This window comes from Zonotrichia albicollis, chromosome 16 (assembly GCF_047830755.1).
Source record: "Zonotrichia albicollis isolate bZonAlb1 chromosome 16, bZonAlb1.hap1, whole genome shotgun sequence".
Classification (NCBI taxonomy): Eukaryota; Metazoa; Chordata; class Aves; order Passeriformes; family Passerellidae; genus Zonotrichia; species Zonotrichia albicollis.
This window is the reverse complement of record NC_133834.1, coordinates 5,125,601-5,146,488: the sequence shown is the minus strand read 5'-3', so window position 1 is coordinate 5,146,488 and position 20,888 is coordinate 5,125,601. Positions and strand designations below refer to the sequence as shown.

The 20,888-nt window shown below is 50.7% G+C and overlaps 2 protein-coding genes and 1 long non-coding RNA gene across 12 annotated transcripts; 1 reads left to right on the top strand and 2 right to left on the bottom strand.

Moving 5' to 3' along the window:
* Positions 1-1,087: 1,087 nt before the first annotated feature.
* Positions 1,088-14,503, bottom strand: TMEM184A (transmembrane protein 184A). Of its 4 annotated transcripts, XM_074552860.1 has the most exons (10): positions 13,987-14,163; positions 13,452-13,563; positions 10,846-11,070; positions 10,055-10,220; positions 9,159-9,249; positions 8,996-9,071; positions 8,358-8,449; positions 7,798-7,967; positions 7,501-7,698; positions 1,088-7,076 (listed from the first exon to the last, which is right to left on the bottom strand). In XM_074552860.1, exons 1-10 carry the CDS (start codon positions 14,037-14,039, stop codon positions 6,826-6,828), a joined length of 1,434 nt encoding a protein of 477 aa, XP_074408961.1. In that variant the 5' UTR covers positions 14,040-14,163; the 3' UTR covers positions 1,088-6,825. The 4 variants fall into 4 exon arrangements, with proteins under 4 accessions (XP_074408961.1, XP_074408963.1, XP_074408962.1 ...); XM_074552862.1 differs by lacking the exons at positions 13,452-13,563; positions 13,987-14,163 and adding an exon at positions 14,356-14,503; XM_074552861.1 differs by lacking the exon at positions 13,452-13,563 and having other exon boundaries at positions 13,987-14,104.
* LOC141731020 (uncharacterized) lies at positions 13,605-16,317 on the top strand. Of its 2 annotated transcripts, none has more exons than XR_012582901.1 (3): positions 13,605-13,905; positions 14,364-14,670; positions 15,279-16,317. It is a non-coding gene; the product is annotated as an uncharacterized LOC141731020 (long non-coding RNA). The 2 variants fall into 2 exon arrangements; XR_012582900.1 differs by having other exon boundaries at positions 14,338-14,670.
* On the bottom strand, positions 16,022-19,508 carry PSMG3 (proteasome assembly chaperone 3). Of its 6 annotated transcripts, none has more exons than XM_026793717.2 (3): positions 19,345-19,489; positions 18,571-18,788; positions 16,022-16,572 (listed from the first exon to the last, which is right to left on the bottom strand). In XM_026793717.2, exons 2-3 carry the CDS (start codon positions 18,784-18,786, stop codon positions 16,420-16,422), a joined length of 369 nt encoding a protein of 122 aa, XP_026649518.1. In that variant the 5' UTR covers positions 18,787-18,788; positions 19,345-19,489; the 3' UTR covers positions 16,022-16,419. The 6 variants fall into 6 exon arrangements, with proteins under 6 accessions (XP_026649518.1, XP_005487449.1, XP_026649520.1 ...); XM_005487392.3 differs by lacking the exon at positions 19,345-19,489 and adding an exon at positions 19,148-19,284; XM_026793719.2 differs by lacking the exon at positions 19,345-19,489 and adding an exon at positions 18,894-19,132.
* Between the last annotated feature and the right edge of the window lie 1,380 nt (positions 19,509-20,888).

The window sequence follows — 20,888 nt, the reverse complement described above, 5'->3', positions numbered from 1 at the left end:
GAATGGCAGTAAGTTGGTAAAAATTTAGTGAAGCCCTACTTGTCTTTGGAAGAAGTTGTTAGCTTGCTTTTTCTTTTTTTTTTCACCTTGTCATCGGAGTCTCTGGATTTCCCAGGAGGATCCTTTGTGAAATAGGTTAATGAAAAGAGAAACCTCAGACTTGGTTCTCGTTCAGTCCCCAACATCGACATCCGTGACTTTACTGAGCCAGAAAGGGTGTCAGTAAAATGCTTCCTGCAGGCTCACTCCCCCTGCCAGATCCACACGTTTTGGAGGGGAGCAGGGAGTTTCCTTCAAGTGATTTTCCAACACACGTAGAGTTTGGATGGCACTTAGTGTTACCTCATTTCTCCTCCATTCCCTCCCTATCTCCAAACAGGCAGATCGATGTCCTGTGTATCAGTACCAGTTATTGACTCCCACAGCAGAAGCTGAGGAAGAGAAAGATGTTACGGTCATTTCCTGGTCCTCTCATGTTCTCCAGCTCACAGACATTGGACACTTTCCCAGACCTTACAGGTGCCTCCAAAAACAGGCAAAATGGAGACTCCTGGCACTGTTGGGGCTTTAAATGAAAACTTTATTGAAAAAGGCCAGTTGACTTGAAAATGCCCAAATGCTTCCAGTCTTTAAAACAGCTCCAGAGCTCCATAACATTCCTGGCTAGATAGGAACACCCTCTGGCTGCCCTTGACACCCCTCCGGGGAAATCAGACCTGTCTCACTGAAGGGGACAGAGGTTGAACTTTGTTCCTGGGGTCTTCTTGCTGTTGGAATGAGTTGAGAAACATATCTTTATGTGGCACTTCCCTTGTGGCCAAGTATTTCTTTTTTTTCCAGTTCTTGGAAGGGTGCCAAAGGCTTGTCCAAGTGATTGCTAGTTTAGTGCTGGTAGGCACTTAAATCTCTGGTCACTCGATAAAGAACAAGAGGCCTGGGTGTTGTTAAAGCTGTTGATACCATAGCCATGGTAGGTAATCCATATTGGATATCCATAAGGACCACGTGGAAATATTTAAAGAGAGAGAAATATATATATAAATATATAATTATATACATTTTATCGTACAGATTTTTCGTAAAAAAGAAAAAAAATAATTTTTTTTCCAAGTTTGATACTGTAAATCTTTATTAAAAGAAATTGCCAGTCCAGGGCTCCCTGGGTGGTGACCTGGAGGAGAATGAAATGTCCTGGCTAAACTTCCACAGAGGGATCAGAATTGCAAGGTAACGTGGAGGGAGGAATGACCCGAAAGCTGTCGATGGCGTTGGAGACCCAGCTCCTCCACCCTCCTCCCTGGAGGGCCCTCCAGCTCGGGGTTGTCGCGTTGCATTCCTCTGGGGTTCGGTTTGTTTCTGTTGTGTTTTAATTTTTGTTTTGTTTTGTTTTGTTTGTTTTTTTTTTCTCTCCGTCCTGCGCTTGCCAGCCTGACACCCAGGGCGAGCGGGGAGCTGGTGGCGTGGGACGCGTCCCACGGCCGCGCCTCCCGCGCTTCTCTGCTGCAGTACTTTGGATGGCTCCCTTCCCTGCCCCTCTTAGTTTGTCCCCCTGACCCTGCTGAGGAGGAGCTCAGGGGGGCTCTGATTTTTGGGTGCTGGGATCCTCTCCCCTGGGCCTGGCCTTTCTTTGGTTGCTCCCCATCCGCAGTGTGACGCGGGAAGCGAGGCTGGGCGGGAGGCAGGAGAAGACGAAGGCGTCAGGAAGGGACTCCTCTGTTCTCGTAGACGTGTTTGCTGTGCTCTCTGTTGGGAGTGGGGAACCTTTCCCTCCAGGGCAGCTCCAGATCCCTTTGAAACAAGGAAGCGTCTCTGCTCCTGCCCAGCTCTCCATCTGCCAGGAGGAGACCACAAAGTGCAGAGACCTGGGTGCCAGGGCAGCTCCGGGACGGCGGGAGGGACGAGGCACTGGGCTGGAGCGGATGTGAGCTGTGCCACGGGATGGCTCAGACCCGGGGAGGAGGAGAAGGTGGCAGTTTTTTCTCTCTCGAATCATTTAAACTTCATTGTCATGATTGTTTTTATTTAAAAAAAAAAAAAGGAAAAAAAGAAGAAAAAAAAGGTAAAAAAAAAAAAGAAACAAAACAAAACCGAAAAACTTTTGTAATGTGGATTTGTTTTCCTTCGTCTGTATTTCAGTCTGCTGGGGTGTTTCCGTAGATGGTGGATACTTGCTTTCATTTTTTTAATGATAGAAGTCTTCTGTTTTAAGTTGTTTTTTATCACCAGCTCATTCTATCCTCTGTGGTTACTCAGTAATTTCATTTCAATATTTATTTTTGTGCTGCTTTTTTATTATAAAATAAATTATTGATATACCAAGCAATGTGGATTCCTGTTTGTAAGGCGAATAGCCCTGTGTATGTGTCCATTACTTCTCTTGACAGCCACAACGTAATTTATTGCTGTAAATTTAGCTGCAGTGACTGGTTTTTTTGTACCTTTCCAATAAAGCATTTTCTGGTTTCAGACTTGCCCTGGTCTATGGTCAGCGTTTTGGAGCCTGAATTGATCTTCAGTGGAGTGTTTTCCTCGGGTTTTTTGCTGCCTGTCCCCAGCGCAGCACCCGGCCGCAGTGAGCAATGTGTTTTTTGGAGGCAGGCTGGGCTAAGGCGAGTGGGATGGCGGCTTGGGCTTTTGCAATCATCTGACCCAACCTCCTGGAGCCCATCTCAGCCTTGCTGTGGTGCTTTCTTGGGACACTTGGAATGTGCTCCAGGGACAGCTGTTGTCCAGGCTGTTTGTCAGGTCGATGCCATGCTCAGACAGTGTGTCTGTTCCTGACCCAGGGGCTCTCTTTGTGCACAATCAGGGGCTGTCTGTGTTAGCACAAGCAGGACTGACAGCTCAGCAGGCACCTGCCTGTAGTTGTGATGCTGAGCAAAGCCACTTGTGGCTTGGAGACACTGTGACCTGTCTGGAAGGGCTGGAGAGAGACACTCCTCTCTCTTCCTTTGGGCTGTGAAATATCCCTTCATGGTTTCCCTGTGTGACTGCTTGTGAATAAACTGCTTTAACCCCTTACATCAATACTTCATCTTTTTGCTTTTCCCTGTTGGGGCTTTGTGGTACCTTGTGCCAGTGAGCTTCCAGGGGTTGTGTTGGCTTTAATTCCCTATTTCAAGTGGTAGAAATTCTTGAGGGAACAGCTGAAGGGGGTAAAACACTTGGCCTGTGTTGAGGCAGTAGGTTGGAGACAGATGGGTGTGTTGGCCAAAGCTGGAATTAAGACGTAGGGCAAAGTGAAGAGGAGCAGGGCTGGAAGGCTTTGTGTGTCAGCAGGTAATGGATGGTCATTAGGTGGGGCCAGGCAGGCTTGGCTGAGCAGCACGTGGGTGAAGCCTGAGGGTGATGGCAGTCTCTGTGCTGAGCAAAAAAAGCATCATCAGCTGCTTTGGCTCCTGCCTGGAGTCACTGCAGTGAGGAGATGGTGACAACAGAGGGGACAGGGAGGTGGGACATTTGTGACTGTTGCAGGGATGGAGAAGCATTAGTTCAGGAGGAAAAGGGATCAGGAATGGGCCAGGTGAAGCTTCAGAAGTGAAAGGAAACTCAATGTTCACCATGCATAGGGGAGGAGCATAGAAGATCTCTGTGAATAGGGTGACAAAAGCACAAATCCTGCTCTCTGGCACAGGTCTGGCAGTCTGGTGCCTGTCAGCAGCTGGGCTCAGGGACTCGTTGGTGAGTGCTAGCACCCAAAACAAGAAGTGTCTGTCTCTGACTGGGTGCTGTGCTCTCAGCAAGCAGCCATGCATGAGAGCTGCTTCTCCTGTGGTGCCAGCAGCTGCCTTCCTTCCCCTCTGCTTTTAGAGAGGTCAGCCTCAGCTCCTGCAGGTGTAGAGGCAGGGCTTGCTGTGATGATCATCCCTGACATGAGTGGGGTGTAAACCTGCCTGATCCAAGCCCAAAAAACACCAGGAGATTCGATAGCTGCAGCGCAGCCTTGCCCTTGGGGAAAGCCCGAGGACAGGCGACAACGGGAAAACAAATCTGCCGACCACTGGAGCCTGCTGCTGGCAGTGAGAGATGCCTGTTCCTCCCGGGCTGCCTGCTGGCGTGGCTCCAGGCACAGCAGGCTCCTGTGTAGGTCACCCGTGTGCTCGCCGCCAGCTTTCCCCGTGTCCTTGTTGAGGAGGTGGAGGAGACGCGCGAGCCGAGGAGACGGCGTCCAGCCTACATCAGCGCTGGCATTTCTGTTCCCCATGGATGCCTTTTGACAGCCTGAGGCTTTGAGGGCCGTGACAGCGCCCAGCCTGAGCCATCAGCTCTTGCCTCTCTCCCCTCTCCAAGAAGAAGGACGAGCAGGAGGCCCAGGCTGGAGCAGGGAGGGTGCCTGCTGTTGCTGTCGCGGCAGCCAGCTGGTGTCCAGCCCAGCACGGCTCCTTCAGCCTGGTATCACACTGCTGACTTGCATGAGTCACAGCTGACTTTTCTTTTTTTTTCTTTCCCCCCTTGTTTGGCTTGCAAGAAAGATCTGTTTTACATATAATACAGTAATCAGGGCTTGACATAAATAGGCAAATGTTATTGTCTGCATTGGGAATTGCACCTGCTGGCAGAGCAGTGGAGGCAGCCCATTATGCACCGGAGTCGATCATTTGTGCAATGAAGTACAACCACGGTTCTTGCTGTGTTCTTGTGCAAGTCTTTATCTCAGCGGCTGCGAGAGCACCAGCAGATGTGCCATCATCACCTTTGCAGTCTGTCCTCGCCCCAGGAGCCAGAGCAGCCTCTGTTCCTGCAGCTGTGGCTGTCCTCTCCCAGAGGGGTGAAGACCAAGATGTTCAGCTGAGATGTCCCTGCTTCTGCGCTGGCTGCATTACAAAGCCAAGCAGCCTTGTTCCTGAGTACTGAGGCTGCACTTTCTATGCAGGACAGTCTGGCTCCCAGGCTGTGCAGGATCCTGGATGAATGCCTGGATGTGCACAGCATCTGGCTCTTGTTTATGGACCTCCTTGCAGGAAAAGTGGCAGCAGTCTCACCGGCTGAGCAGGTATGAGCAGTGCTCCTTTGGACCAGAGGGACTTGCAGGACTGGCTGAACTATAGGTTGCTCATGTGGAGTCTGAGCTATAGCATGGTAAGATTTTTCCAATAATAATAATAATAAACAGAGCTTGTCTTGTTGGTGCTGGAATCTGGGCTTAGCTTAGCTAAACCAGATCCAGCACCTCTGAACCAGCTTAAGTGAGGGTTGGAAGAGGTGCTGTGCAAGGAGACAAAGCAGGAGACACACACGTTCTTTGTGGAGTGAAAAAGATGAGCACAAATCCTGTAGGAATGCCAAAATGCGCAGGATGCTGCGTGTGCAGGTATTTCTGCTGGGCCAGCACTGAGGGGCAGGGAGGACGTTAAGCTTAAGAGCATCAGCATTATAGCAGGAACAGGCAGATCGTGGGCTTTGCTTGCTGAGCTCAGTGAAAATGCTTGCTTGCTCTGTGCTAGAAATTGCTGTTTATTAGAAAAAAAATAAATAATTTTGTGTTGTGATTTACATTTTGCAGCTTAAGAGCAGGGAAAAAAAAGATCCAAATTCTCTGAGTTGTGTTTGAAAGGGCTCCAAGCCTTATCCATTGGTTTGTTTGCCACATGATTGCAAATCTGAGGCTATAGATTTGCCTTCACCCTTCCACTAGCCAGCTACCATCCCAGACAACTACCCAACCAGTGCCTAAGTTCATTCCCAGGGATCATCTCATTAACAGGAGAATAGAAATTAGACTAGAAATTGGGGAAGAAAGGAGAAGAAGTCTTAACAGAAGGATATGAGCTCACCACCATTGATACAAAGAGCATCCCTCCATACACAGTCTTCCCTTGCCTGTGGTCTTGCCCCATGTGGTAACATCCCTCAGCACCTCTCTACCTTCACCATGGTCACCCAGCTGGGCTCAGTTCCTGCTTGCCTTCCCACAGGTCAGGCAAAGCCCAGGGATGGGGAATGGTGAAGGGTTTGGAGGAACAGACAGTTCCCAGTAAGTGAATTCCTACCACCACCAGTCACAGTCTGGTTCCCTAATAAAGATTCTGATAAGAAAGCTGGAATCCCTTTTAACTTCTGATCCATTCAGAGATAAGCTGGTTTAGACATAAACAAGCACTTCTGTCACTGGCAGCTCTCAGAAATGCAGCTGCAGACCTCTGCTTAGTCCCAGTGAGGTCCTGCCACACTCCCGGGGGAGTTACTTGGACAGCTGCATCCACATCTGGAGGGAGAAGAGGATGACTTACTCTTTCTCCATGGTAAAAGTCTTGTGCACATCTCTATAAGCTTTGCTGTGAGAAGGAGAGGGGGAAAGATGTAAAAATAAGAAATGACGTCTTTCAACCTTTACCGGGTTTTGAGGTGAAGCGAAGTCACCTTCCTGGGCTGGTTTTCTCCACGGAGCCCTTGGAGATCATTTTTTACTCAAATTGGGAGAAACTAGAGCAGAACTGTGCTGAGAAAAGCATTTCTCTCAGGCCTCAGCACTGCTTGGAGGTAGGAGGAGGGTGAGGGCATCAGGTCTGTCCTGCACCCTGGCTCCCCTCCCTGCCTGGCATCCCCCAGCATTGGCACAGGGCTGGCAGAGAGACAGCAGCAGTGGGGCAGCAAAGCCCAGACTGCAACACAGGGTCCAACACAGCTTCACCCGGACAGCAGAAGCTGGCACTATTTCACTTAACCTTTTCTGGGTTATTGCATCTTCCCTTTGAGAGACTGGCTTTTTGGACAGAGTTCCTGGCTTCTCAGTATTCTGATTAGCCCAGGCTGTCTCAGCCTCAAGACACCTCCCCTCTGCATGGGTTAAAACGTCTTCAGTGTCAGTGTCTCTTCTGATACGTCCTACAGCTCCTCATCTGACAGGATTAGCATTCTCTTTTCAATGTTTTTGCTCTTCCTGCTGCTCTGTCCATCTATCTTGGAGGCCACGTGCCCGTTGTCCCCCGGCGCTTTGCGCTCTGCCTCCTGCATGGACTGCTGGGTGTAGTGCTGGTATGCAGGTGAGAAGTTGTGGATGGCATCCTGCACGATGTCCTGGGGGCTGATGGTCTCCTTCAGCCCACTCGAGATGCTCTGCATCGGGGCGAGGTTTGCTGCAAAACAGGGAGAGCAGGAGGGTGATGGGACAGCAGACAGCGAATGAGCACAAGTGATCCAAGACACTTCTCCTTGGAAATTCGAGATCAGGGGCTCATTGTGGGCCACGTCAGCTTGTGGTTCCAAGGAGAAGGAAGGCAATCCCAGCTCCATGTTCCAAAGGATAGATCCTCTCCAAGAGCATGTGGGTAATACCACCATCCCCTAATCCTGCCCAGCCACACCAAGGTCTCCTTACCTGCCCCCTTGTTTTAGCTTGTGGGTGTCATGAGGGAAGAGGGAGAAGAAATACATGGAGGACAGGGTAAAGAAATTCCTCTTGTGGCTTTTAGCATCCCATTTGTAATGGATACTAATAAAGTAAGGGAAGTTTCCTCTTTCCTTAGTCATTGCAGAAAGGAAGAAGTGAGGAAGAGTTACCTGTTGAGTTTTCTTTCTTCTCCCTGTACACGTGGCAGGTGAATGCGTAGCGCAGGGCAATGGAAGCGAAGAACATTTCAATGCAGATGATGAAGTTCTGGTAGCCAGCAGCCACTGTCCCAGCTCCCACCTCCTTCCCATCAATGATCTGAACTTCAGGGATCACCCCACATTTCTCCAGGATTGCCAGCAGTGTCCCTGTGTGGGGGAAGGGATAGGGATCATTTCTGCTCCTGCACCCCTGATCCAGGTGGGGCTATGGGAGGAGAAGCCCTGGGTGTCCATGGTGGGACCCACCTTGCCAGAAGGAGAGGAAGATGACAGCCTTGATGGTGATGAACTTGAGGACTGGCTCAAACGGGCGCAGCAGGTCCATGGTGGCAAAGTAGAAGAGGAAAAGGGCATAAAGGGCCAGGCTGACAGAGAAGTTGTAGATGATGGTGATGTAGAGATATCCACTGTGGACACTGCAGACAAAGAGAGAGAGAGAGAGGGCTGCTGCGCTGGGCTGTGGGGAGCAAGAAAGTGCAGCTGGGGCCAAAGAGAGATCAAATGGGGAAGGGGATAGCTTTGCTGTGGGGGAGAACACAGCCCAGGAGGGGGAGCAGGGCAGAGGTAACAGCTTCTCCTCTGCTGGTGGGACCTCATTTTATTAATTTTTTTATTTATTATGGCTCAGAGGAGTTTTGTCCCTTTATTGTTTGGAGGCAGTGAGTCTCTCTTCCCCAGCACTTTGGGCTCACAGTGCTCTCGCTATCCATGGAGCAGCTTCCTGGGGAGACTGGCAGGACACACTGGTGATGGAGCAGGGATCCATCATCTCCCATCCACCCCCCAGCCCCACCCAGCATCCTCACTTGAAATCTCCATCGTGGTACTTCCCAAATGCCTGCAGGATGATGGTGACAATTGCCATGAGGGGTTTCACAATGCAGAACTGCAGCGTGGCCTGCATGGGGGGAGACACAATGTACCACAGGCAGCAGAACATCCCACCCGTCTGCTCCAGGGACACACACAGAGGAGAGAGCAGTGCTCTGGGGTGAAATATGAACCAGCACAAGGTCTGCACATGTGAGGGAGTGGGGTTTCCAGAAGGCAGCTCTCAAAAGGCAGCATAGCCAGTCCAAGGTGGGGGACCAGAGGGCTTGGGGACAGACAGGTGACAGGATTCAGCCCACAGTGCAGTCCTGGGGAGTGAGACAGCATCCAGGCTAACCTGGGACTGGACAGAGATGGCAATCTGAGCTCTGCAGTGGGAGGAGACCCTGACTCAGCAGTGAGTCAGAGGCAAGGACAGCAAGCAGCCTTGCTGCTGGCCAGGTGCCAGGAAGCTGGTGACCTGCCTCCCTCAGAGATAAAAAGCCTCCAAATACAGCATTTTAAGTGAATAATGAAGCTAAGCCCCCTTGGCAGGGCAGTGGGGAAGGAACCTGCCTCCCAGAGAGCCCTCATCTGAGGGAAGTGGAGTCAATGATCCCCTTGGGGTACCCACCTGCTTGCAGAAGCGCAGGAACCCGATGGAGTAGGACATACCCTGAAGGCAGCAGGTCCCATAAAAGCAGCTGGACCTGGAAGCAGAAGGAGAGGGGATGCCATAGGGGGTGCTGGGTGGGGAAAGTGGGTGGAGGAGGAACTCACAGGATGCTGGGACTTACGCAATGGGCTTCCCTCGGATCTCTGTCATGATGGTGCTCTCCCCGCCGAGGTACTCAAAGCACAGGCTCAGGAAGCTGTAAATCACAAAAGCTGCCAAGGCAAGGGCAGACAGGATCAGCAGGACTGATGGAAGTCCTGGAGGGGGTTGTTTCATCTCACATTTCTTCCTGCTCAGGTGTTTCCTCATCCAACCTGGCACTGCATCAAGATTTGGGATGCTGGTGGGTGGGAGCCCAGGGAGAGGAGCAGCAGGTCAAATCTATCTGACTTCCAAGGGGAGTCAGACACATTGCACTATGTGCACAGAGTTCATTACAGACACAGCAGCTCCTCTGGGCACACACAGTCTATCCAGGGACCATCTGCATGGAAATACCTCAAAATTGCTAAGGGACAGCACAAATGGCTGGTGGCCAGCAAGCAGCAAGTCCTGAACAGTTTTCCGGGATGTGCCCACCACTTATTTTTCATATACACCAAACCTGAAGTAATCCAAATACCTAAATGGACCGAGGAAGCAAAACATCCTTAACCCTGACAAGTTTCCTTTGCACTTCAACACACCCCAGCTGCCCAGTTTCTTGGGTGTATCTGCCTCGTGTTTTAGAGAAGCTGTACTTCTACCTCACAGAAAACCTCTTTCCCAGGAATGTGGTGCTGGGGTCCCTCCAAGCCTGTGTCTGAAAGGTACCAGCTCGTGTTTGTGTGTAGGGCATCCCCTCCCTGCTGCCAACAGAGAAGGAAAGGGAAAACTTCTTCATGGAGGAAAGGAGAGTGGGAAGTGAAAGCAATGGAGATTTGGTACTTCACAACCCAAGGTGCTCCAGAGACAGGTCAGCAGGATGAGAACCCTGCTTTGCCTTCAGCCTCTGTGCTGAGCAGATGCTGTGCACACCTTCGTAGCAGTCCCGTACTGAGTCGAAGTAGACGTAGTACTGGTGGCTGCCGAGGAGGAGGAGGCTGAGCCAGGAGTCGAAGGCGTAGACAGGCACGATGAAGAGGATGCGGATGATGTAGCGCTGCTCCTTGGGGATGGTGTAATTCCTCAGGTGTGTGTAGATCTGCAGAGTGCCCAGCATGCAGAGTTGTGGCTGACAGAGGTCAGGATAGGAACCCCCCAAGGCACAGGGGTGCTGTGCTGACTCTCCTCTCTAGGGTGAGAGCTCTGCCAGCCTTCCACCACAGAGAACACACACAACAGGCTCCATCCCACTCCCTGGGCTCACCCCTTGCATGAAAACCTGGAAATGAGGTTCCTTCCCTGGGCTGTGTGAGGAATGTACCCTCCCCTGTGCAGCCCCATCCCAGTGCTTGGAGACAGCTGCTTGTCCCAGGGCTGCCTTCAGCAGCACAGACCTGCACAGCCCCCTAAAACAGGAGATGCCTCAAGGCAGCTGTGCTGGGCACCCCAACCACCCCAAATGCCCCACTGGGTGTTGCCTCTGGGCAGTGCCAATGCCCTGCAGCCTCTCCTGGCTCTGGCAACCACCTGGGGAGGGTGTGGGCAAAGTCCATCCTTATGAGCTGCCAGCACCAGGCTCCTGACAGCAGAGATATCACCTCTGGGCAGCAACAGGAAGAAATACTTACCCAGAGCTGAGTAATTTGCAATGGACTTGGGGGCAATCAATAATTTTCTCTCATGTCAACCCCTGTGCTGAGCCCCGCCTCTGCTGCAGCCCATACCTGGTGGAAGGTGACGATGAGTGCTGACCACACGAAGATGCCAGAGATGACCTGTGCTGCTGTGGTGGTCAGGAAAAGCTGCTGGCCCTCCTGGGAGGTGTTGTGGGCAGCCGTGAGCAGGGCAACAGCTGAGAATGGTGGGGCTGAGGCCAGCCTGGCTGCTGTGCCAGGCTCCAGCGTGCCAGGTGCCACGGGAGAGGGCACAGCACGTGTGGCATTACTCATCTGCAGGGAGGGAGAGGGAAGGGGAGTGGTGCAGGACAGGGAAGGTCCCAGCAGATTTCCCAGCCCACACAGCATGTACAAACCTCCTGAGAGGTTTATCTCCTGCCCAGGGTGTCCTTCACCCAAACCAGCCCCTTTGCCATGATCTGCTTCTCCCAGCAGGAAAATGCAAATATCCTTCAGGAGCAGACCCTCTTTTCCCTGAGGAGGTCTATGCAGTTCCCATGTCTCCCAAAAGACACACTTCTTCTCCTTCCCAGCTTTGCTCCTTGCTTTCTCAGGAATCACTCCCACCTGGAAGGGAATGATCTGTCCATATTTGCACCCCTGTAAGTTCACACTTGTGGCTCAGGACCCTTTTCCATCAAAAACCACAGACTTAAGGGTTAAACCAATCCCTCACCCAGGATAATAAAGAGTCCCTTACCAACAAGCCATCAGGACATTTGTGTCATCTTCCTCGGGAGCCTAGGAAACACCAAGTCCCCCCCCCTCCAAATTTGGCTCCTTTTATCCTGTGTGACCTACTGGGGGAAAGCCTGGGGCTGCCCAAGAAACCAGACATTTGGTGTCACCCACATTCTTCACCCAGTTATTTTGGGATTGTGGGGGTGTCACTGTGCCAGTAGTGCCAACCCCAAGACCTGAAGGACAGCCAGCAGTTCCTCCTGCACCCAAATTAAGCACAGGGGAGCAAGCCTGCCATGCCAGAGGCAGAGCTATGGCATCTCCCTGCTTGCTGTGTGCTCCTCAAAGCTGGCTGCCCCAAGGCACTGAGCATTCCTGGTGCACAGGGTGGCTGGGCATACGGACACCGTGTACCCTGTGGTTACAGACAGCAAGGACCAACCTAATAATAAGCAATTATTTATAGGGCAGCTTCATATCTCAAGGCCAACAGATGCATAAACTGCCATGTTTGGGTTTTCTTTCTGTTAATCTATGGAAGGCTGCTTTTTCCCCAAGAATAACAATAGTGGTTTAAAAACCCAACAACCTGCAAGCTGAACTCTAACAATATAGATGCTTCTCAGTGCATTGTTAATAAACAAATATTTTAGCTGCTGGGTAACTATCGCCTGGAGTAAAACTGTAAGCGTGAACAGGAGAGAAGCACAAAAATATCTGCCACAGATAAGAGTGGTAGGGAATGACCTCGGTCCAATTAAACGCCGAAAACAAACCAAAGCAAGAGCTGACCCTGCGGCTCCCTGTTCTGCCCTCTCACCGAGCCCCAACCTCACAGGAGAGCAAACTCAGCTGGTGTCAGATCAACAGCCCTAAAAATACCTTTCCCCGGCTCTGGCAGAGTCGGTGTAAGCGGAGATGCCCGGGCAGCAGCTGGCGGGGCCCCAGCAGCTCACCCCGAGTACCTGCGCTGCGAGAGGGGGAGCGGGGCTGGAGCTGGGACAGCAGCGGGGCCGATAGTGTTACACAGCCCGCAGGGAGCCCGCTCCTCCTCCCCGACACCGGCCTGTGCTCCTGCCCCGGCCAGCAGAAAAAGGATCCCGGAAAAGCCGGGGCGGGAGCTGGTCTTTGGACAGACTTGGATGCTGCCGGACCTGCCTTGTAAACATTAACAGGAGGACGGAGATAGCTGTGGCACAGGGAAGGAGATAAGAGCCCAGCTGTGCCTCGTTCCCCAATCACTCCTCACTCTTTCTGGGAGCTGCCCTGCTGCTGGCTGAGGTAAATGTCTGCATTGGGCCACACTTTGCCTCTGCCAGAGCATCATGACAGAGCAGGAAAGCTCACTCTTGGAAAGCTCACTCTTGAAAAGCTCACTCTTGAAAGCTCACTCTTTCTAGCTGTATTTTCTAGTCACTTTTTTAATGATCCAGCTTACTCCCCAAGACACGGCAGAGAGCTGTGCTCTTCACTAGATCCATTTATTCTGTTTTCAACCACAGATGCTTGGCCCAAGACATCCCATCTCCTATTAACTTTCCCAGCCATCGCACAGTGGCACCGACAGCCAGTCCTGGCAGCCTCCCCGACATTGTCACACTCTGAACATTGCAGAACAAGTCATTAAAAGCAAAAGCCTCGGTGCCGCTCACAGACAGGGCTCCCAGCTCCACAGGTAATTAGATCCCGGCCGTGCAAGGTAGTCAGGCCATTCAATGCAGTTAGAGAGCCATTTGCTTCCAAAACAAAGGCGGCAAGGAGACACCGGGAATAATACCAGCTGCAAAATTCAGCTCCTCGATGGGACTGAGCCATATCCAATCTGTTTTCAGACACCTTGCAGGTAGCTGCCATACAGTGTCTACCTGTTACATGCACTCGCTGGGATATTAGAGATGCTAAGTGAGAACTGAAAAGAAACTGAGCAGCGAAGCTTGTGTTCAGGGAGGCCACCTGCAAATGGGGCTTTTCACCTTGCCAGGGATTCCTCTCCATCTGCAGGCTGTCAGAGCCCAGACTCCCAGCTCACACCCCTCTCTGTGTCCTGTAGCACTTAGGACAAATCCCCACCTCAGTGGCAGCTCCCTGTGGGGAGAAGCAATTCAGCAGGGAAAGGTGAGCCCTCGCAGCCCCTCTGAGATCCCTGACCCACATCCCGGGGAGGGGAGCATCCAGGCTTAGCCCCAGCAGAGGAGGAGGCATGCCTTTCCTCCTCATTGCTGTCAGAAAAAGCCAGGACACTCGGCTTATTCACGGGACCAGCCTCTCCACACCACCATCAGGCCACTCAGGGGGAAGGACCTACAGCACACAGCTACAAATCGCGGCAGGGCAGCATCGAGCCCTCTCTGAAGCCCATCTGCAGGAGCGGATGACGCAGGCACAGGGCTCTTAGCGGCGGCTCTGCCCTCCCAGCGGCTCCCACAGGTGCTCAGAACCAATGGCTGGGTCAACCCCGATTTGTGGCGTTTCCCCCATCTGCTGTGCACCCCCCAGGGCCCCACTCACCCTTTGGGGCTGCTCCGGGAGGGAGTCTGGCTGCCGTGCACCTGCCTCTGCATCCCCCGTGCCCTCCTCCACCTGCACCGCTGCAGACTCCTCCTCCGGACACCGTCCCAGCCCTGCCCGCCTGCTGGCCGCGGGCCCTGCCACTGCCCCACTTACTTACCCTCGCTGCTCCCGGCTCCCACCAGCACCCCACTTTTCCCACCAATGGCTCTTGCTGTGCCCCGGGCTCGCCGGTGCCCCGCTTACCTTACCCGCACCCCCTGCCTGTGCCCGGCTCACCGTGCCAGCGCCCTCCCTGCGCCCCGGGCCCCGCGGGAGTTGGAGCAGCAGGTCGGGCTTTGTCTCCCGCAGAAAAGCCACCCAACTTACCTTTCCAGTCCGCCGTGCTCGGCACCCACGCCCGGAAAGCAAACACGGATGGAAAGCCGCGGCCCGACGCCGCTGCCCCCCGCCCAGCACACGACGAGGGCTAGAGCTCTGCCTGGGTGGCAGAGGCAGCTTTCCCTCAACCGGGAATTAATCCCCACCCGGAGGAGAGCGATGACTAAAAGGCAGGCAGCTGGTGGCACCTTGTGCCTGTTGTTTGAGCAGGCCTTCCCCTTGGTTTATTGTGCAGCAGAGAGGAGCAAAGTCGAAGGACCAATTGCTCGTGCTCTAATTTATGGCACGTGGAAAGGCAGCAAGGTAAGTCTGTCCTGGCTCTGAGCATCAAATCAGAGAGGTTTCCATGACCTTTCCTGACCCACTGTCCTATGCAGACCAGGTGGCACATACACAGCCAGGAAATGAGGGTACTTAACTTGTGCCTGGCTTTTAGGCAGTAACACTCAGTTCTTTGGGGCTCAGCAGTGGTATGCCACTGTATCACCACAGTGGAAGATGCAATTTCCATCCAATTTGCTGATTCATGCATGTTCTCCTCAAGCTGCTGGAGCTATGGACACAGTAAGAGCCTCAGTTTTGTGTCAGGAGAGAATCCCTACTAGCAAACCAAAATTGACAATAACTAATTCCACATGTCTCTCTCAGCCTTCCTAGACAAAAAAAAGGGAAGTGTAAAAGAGGAAAAATTTATAGCTCTGACAGATGCGAATCTTTGATTCTTGGAAGCACAGTTTAGAAAATTATTTTTAGATGAAGTTTCTTGTCAAGGGCAGCTGGAAGCCTGCAGTGTTTGAACGTATTTTTAAAAGAGAGTTTCATTTCTCATAATCCCTTTAAATGCTGTAAATAACTCTTACTTCAGAGAAAAGCGTCCTTTCAAAATCCATTTTCTGCTTTTCTGCTTCTAGGGGATTTTTTAGCAGCAGAATGACCTGGCAGCTGGATCACCATGGTGGGGCAGGCACAGGCTCTGTGCTGATTCTGCTGTACCAACTGGTCTTAGCACAACTCCTCCCTGCCCAGAATCCAAGACCTGGCCTCCGTCTGTGCTGTCAAGTTCATAAGTGACAAAAGTGTGTAACAGCTCACTTAAAAATTTACTACTTGTTGTTGTTTATTACAAGAGGTAAAAACAAATGTGCTTTCCAAGCAAAAGGCAAAAGTTTGGCTATTAATCTTTGCATCAGCTCACACAACATAATCTGACACCTTCTGTAAATGACTTGGTAGAAACAACAACCCTGTGTAACCCCTCAAACCATCTGTCCCCACATCTCCTAAGACAGATGCTCATTGCAGGTCATCAGCCTATGGATGTTCTGTTTCTCCAGTGTCTTGGTACCACGTAATCCATTGGCAGAGATTATTTTCTAACCACTATTTTGGGTTCCTGTCTTCCACCCTGACATCAGCTTGCATGAAATTTGCAGAGCATCATGATCTGCCTCTCTTTAAAATCAGAGTGAAAGTAGAAAATGAATTCAGACTACATCCAGAAAAGAATGGACATAAGGACAAAAGCAGCCATCTAGGACTCATTTCCTAAAAAAAGGCAAGAAAACCTTTCCCATTATACAACTGTTGATTTTTTACCAAAGCTTGTATTTCAATTGAAGTGATTCTCACAGAGCAAAAAAGAAAACAGGTAAAATTTGATTTGACAATGTTTCTTTTATTCCCTCTGCACTGGGTGTTCCCCCTTTGTGGTATGGCACAGCTACAGAGCTTGGCATCTGCTGCTCCTCAGGACACATGTGCAGAGCCGAGCCCTTTCCCAAATAAATGACCCACCCAACATGATAAAAGTAGCACTTCTCTCCTTTGTTGAGACAATTGCTCTCGTCTCACCACTGTCTATATGGACTTGCAAACCTATCCCAGTAATAAAACCCACAAACGTTCTACACAGTAGAGAAAAATTCATGAAATTCCTCAGGACGTCCAAAACCACCACAAAGACATTCCATCATTTTCATTTCTAGTCCTTTCAACTAGGTGGTGATGAGTCATGGGCTCAGGATCATTTCCTTGAATCCAGATGGCACAACTTCACCACACTTGGCAACTTCGGATCACTTCTCGTAGGGCCTGTATTCCTTCCATGGTTTTGTCCTTTAGAGCCATGGCGAGGAGAACAGGTTTGTTCCCGGCTTCCTGCGACACAAATGCCACCAGGTTTTTGGCACAGACATGAACGAGGGGCTGAAAAGCAAAGGAATAGAGATGTACTCTCCTACAGATGGGAGAGTCCTCCTGCAGGAGTTAGGAGAGGAAGAGTCCTGGGGTGACATGGAGAATCTGTTGATCCTGGACTCACACTGAGCAGTTCCAACATGGTCAGCAAAGGCAAGCCATGGGACAGGGAACTTCAGAAAACCCTGTCTCAACCAGCTTAAAAGGGAAGAGTTTGGTCTCATGAGTGTGCCAGCCACCCACACCACCCTGAAACAACTTTACTGGTACTGCACTTGAACTGAGTTCAGCACTGTCTGGGAAACTTGGAAACTCAGTACAGAAAATCTTTCCTTCCATAATCCTCCCACCTGAACTATGGTACCAGTGTTAAATGACATGAAATGCTGTGGATCCAAATGCCTTTATTTCCTTCACAGCCAGGTTTCTAAAGAAGGTTGCAAGTACAGTTTTTTTGTTTAAAAACTTGTTCTGAAGAGGGGATGCTCCACTGACAAGCTCTGAAAAAAACCTGTTATTTTTGTAATTCCTAGAAATCCCCAAATGGTGTTATATACAAAGTTTTTGTATGCCTGGTGTTACAGACATGTTGCTTCTTATTTTAATAGAATCATGAAAAGCAGAAATAAGTAGTGAGGCTGAAGGAGGCAAAAAAATGATATAACCTTTTCCATGAGCTTTCTTTAACAAAATACATCAGAACAGCATTGACCATTTCACTTGGAAGCCACCTACAATGACATCTAGCCCAACTGCCTGACCAACTCACAGCTCAGCTTGAAACATTATTCAGGGGATTGTCCAAATGGCTCTTAAACACTGACAGGCTCAGAGCATCAACCACCTCAAGCCTGTTCCAGGGTCTGACCACCCTCTTGGTGAAGAGGTGTTTTCTCATGCCCAGTCTCAAGCTCATCCAGCACAGCTTTGAACCACCCAGCTTGTCCAGGGTTTATTTACACCCAGAGCTGTGTATCTGTCAGAAGGATGAGTTTGCTTGATTTCAGCTGCTGTTTGGAAACGTGCAACATCCCAAAGAAGGATGTTAGCAGTGACAAGCAGGAAAGCAGCAAACTAGTGAAAGTCTTCTCTTGAACTTTAGATCAGTTAGTTAAAATTATTTAAAAATAGAATGGAACAAAGTAAACATAGCACTTCCCATTTCCAAATAAAACCCAAATAAGCTTGGGGATGGAGGTGGTCTGCATTTGCAGATATCAAAGCAGAGAAAGCAAAATATCTCCCAAAAAGGGAAGGCTATTGCTCAAGAAAAAGAACTCCACAAGGGGAAGTCATGGATAGAATCAGGAACTTGTGCTGCTATAGCTTGTCTAGTTAAAGCTAGCAAGTAATATGTGATAGCTTCAACCCTGATGGAAAGCCTCATAATCTTGTAGCTCTGTAACTTTCTGTTTTAATGTTTGACCAGTTGACGCTTTTAGAAACACATTTGCTTCTGCTTTCTCTCTAGCTTTGTGAAATGGTCGATAAAAACCTCATTTTGTTGAAGCAAAACAAATTAAACTTTATCAAGGGAAGGTGCTGGCAGACACACTTGGGAGAGGGCAACTAAAGTCCATTATGGGGCTGGCATAGACAGGGGAGGATGGGGGTGGGAAAACAGACCTGAAAAGGAAAACAAACTCACTGGAACAGAAACCCAAAAAGGTTATCAATGGCTGCATATTTAATCTTGCAACCCTTAAATCAACAGAGCTTTATCAAACTTTCCATAAACATGCAGAAGCAATCCATATCCTGTAGGATAAAAACAACAGATCACCAAACCACTCACGGTTAGTTAAACTTTTATGTCCAAGAGCAGACGAGCACACATACTTTTCTGATGAGCCCCTCTTTTCCTCATTTTAAAATTAATCTTATCACTATTCAAACACTGCTTAACTGCTGTGATTCATCAACTCCCTGGCAGCTTGCACAGCCCCACCTACCCCATTTCCCCCTTATCCTCGCTGCCTCTGCGCTTCGCATCCGCTCTCACCTCACCTCATCCTTGCCCAGCAGCACCTTGGTGGTGAGCGAGGGCCTGCCCACGTTGTCGCCGATGGTGTTGGGGTCCACGTAGACGATGGTGCCCATCTTGCCGTACTGTGTGACCACCACGAGCACCGAGTTGGAGAAGGCCGTGCACACCACCTCGGTGGGCACCCCGTGCACCACCTCCTCTCGCTGCTTAGACGTCACGATGGGACTCGCTTCCATCGCTTCCGAAAAAGAACAGAACGACAACAGTATGACAACATTAGATTAAAAACATGCGCCACGAGCTACAGAAATCCTGAATCATTCCCGTAACTTGAAATACCCACGGTTAAGTTAATTTCAGTGCAAACCTGCACCCATGACTGGGGGGGACTTCGCAGCCCCGCAGCGATGGCATCACTGCCCCGCATGGCCCCGCTGCCTCCGACAGGGGCCCCGCTAGCGCGGATAGCTGGTACCGAGGGGGAAACCTCGAGCCCTGCTTTTCACCCCAGCTCCACCAGGCTTTTCCTGAGAGAGACATGGAGACAGGGACACAGCCATCCCCACCCCGCCGGGACGCGGCCCTCACCGCCCCTACCCTCGCCAGCCCCGCCGCGCCGCCGCTCTCCGCCCGGGCCCGCCCCGCCGTGGCGGAAGCGGCGCCTTTCTTTTCCTTTCCCTTCCCATCCCTCCCTCTCTCCCTCCCGCAGCCGGCGGGGGGCGATGGCGCAGGGCGGCCGCTGCCCTCACGGGCTGTCCCCTCCCCTCCCCTTCCCTCAGCGCTGCCGCCATTACCCGTCGCGGCAAGACGCCATGTCCGGCCCCCCCGCGCTCTCAACACGGTTGCTCGCCGACCCCGGGCAGAGCTGCCGCACCCGGTCCCTTCTCCGGGGATGAATTCCTTCCCCCGGGGATGAACCCCTTTCCCGGGAGTGATCCCCTTCTCCGGGGATGAACCCCTTCCCCCGGTCCGGTTTCCACGCCCGGTTTCTCCCCGTTTCACGCCGAGAGTTGGGGAGGACTCACAGGCAGGACCCCTCTTCTGCATGAGGGGGTGGCTGTGAGAGGACAGGTGACCCTGGGGACACAGAAGCGCTGTGAATATTGTTTTCCCTCCATTTGCGCATGGGATATGATCGCTCCCAGTACTGGGTTTTGTTAGGCCATGCTCTAAGACCCCGAGTGTGCTTTCCCATCTTAATAAAAATGGCTTATAAAGGGGGCTTGTGTGAAAGAGGCAACTTTTTACATAGACAAACAGAGGTTGCCCAGAGCAGCTGAGGTTGTGCCATCCCTGGAAGTGTCCCAGGCCAGGCTGGACAAGGCTTGGAGCGACCTGGGATGGTGGAAGGTGTCACCCACAACAGGGTGAAAGAAGATGATCTTTAAGGTCCTTTCCAACCCAAACCATTCTGTGATTCTCTGAAAACAAGGCTGGTTTTGGTCAGAGAAGTGGGTTTGCCATTAGCTAGCTGAGTGAGCATTGGCAGGTGACCAATGGAGCTGTACAGGGGGATAAAATAAAGACATATGTGAGAGGAGAGTGGAACCAAATGTGTCTGTCCCAGGTGCAAACATTAGTTTTTATTAATTATACCTCATTAATACAATGCTATTTTTTCCCTTTGAAATACCGGTACTCATGAATAAAAATTTTGTATTCTAATTTATACAAAGCACTGAAAATTGGCATTTCCCAGAAGTTTGCAACCTGCCAGACTCTTGAAATTGCTGCATCTAAAATACATTCAAAACTTGTGTTCCCATGTTTTAGCTCTCCTTTGCCACCATCCTCACCACATCCCAAATATTCTGGCCATGGGTACAGCAATAGCTACCTGATCTGTGAGTTATCTGTTCAGGTAACATCTCTGAAGGACCTAATGAATATTTCCTTTGTTTGTTTTGCATTAAAAGTTTTACCAAAACTTGATTGCAGGAGGAACACATACACTTTGTGCTGACAATCCTTTAAGGCACCGTTAGAGAGCAGCAGAGATCCATGGAAAAGCTTTTAATTCAGCAGGTTATTTTTGTGGTTAATTCAAACAGAGAGAGACTCGATACCTTTTCAGTACTCTTTGCAGTCTGGCAAATAGTCTGTTTTCCAGCACTGAATAAACAGCATTCCTCTTTCTTGCTTACCACAATCACTCGAGGCTTTGCCTGTTTGACAGAGATAATAGCAGCTATTGTCAGTAAAACCTCCTGACTCATAAAGAAGTTTATTCCTGCTCTGCCTTCTCCAGAGAGTAACTTTACTTCAGGACACAAAGCACTGGATTCTTCCTGCCATCCTTGCCAGACTTCATTTTATTTTTTACATGACAGGGGAACAA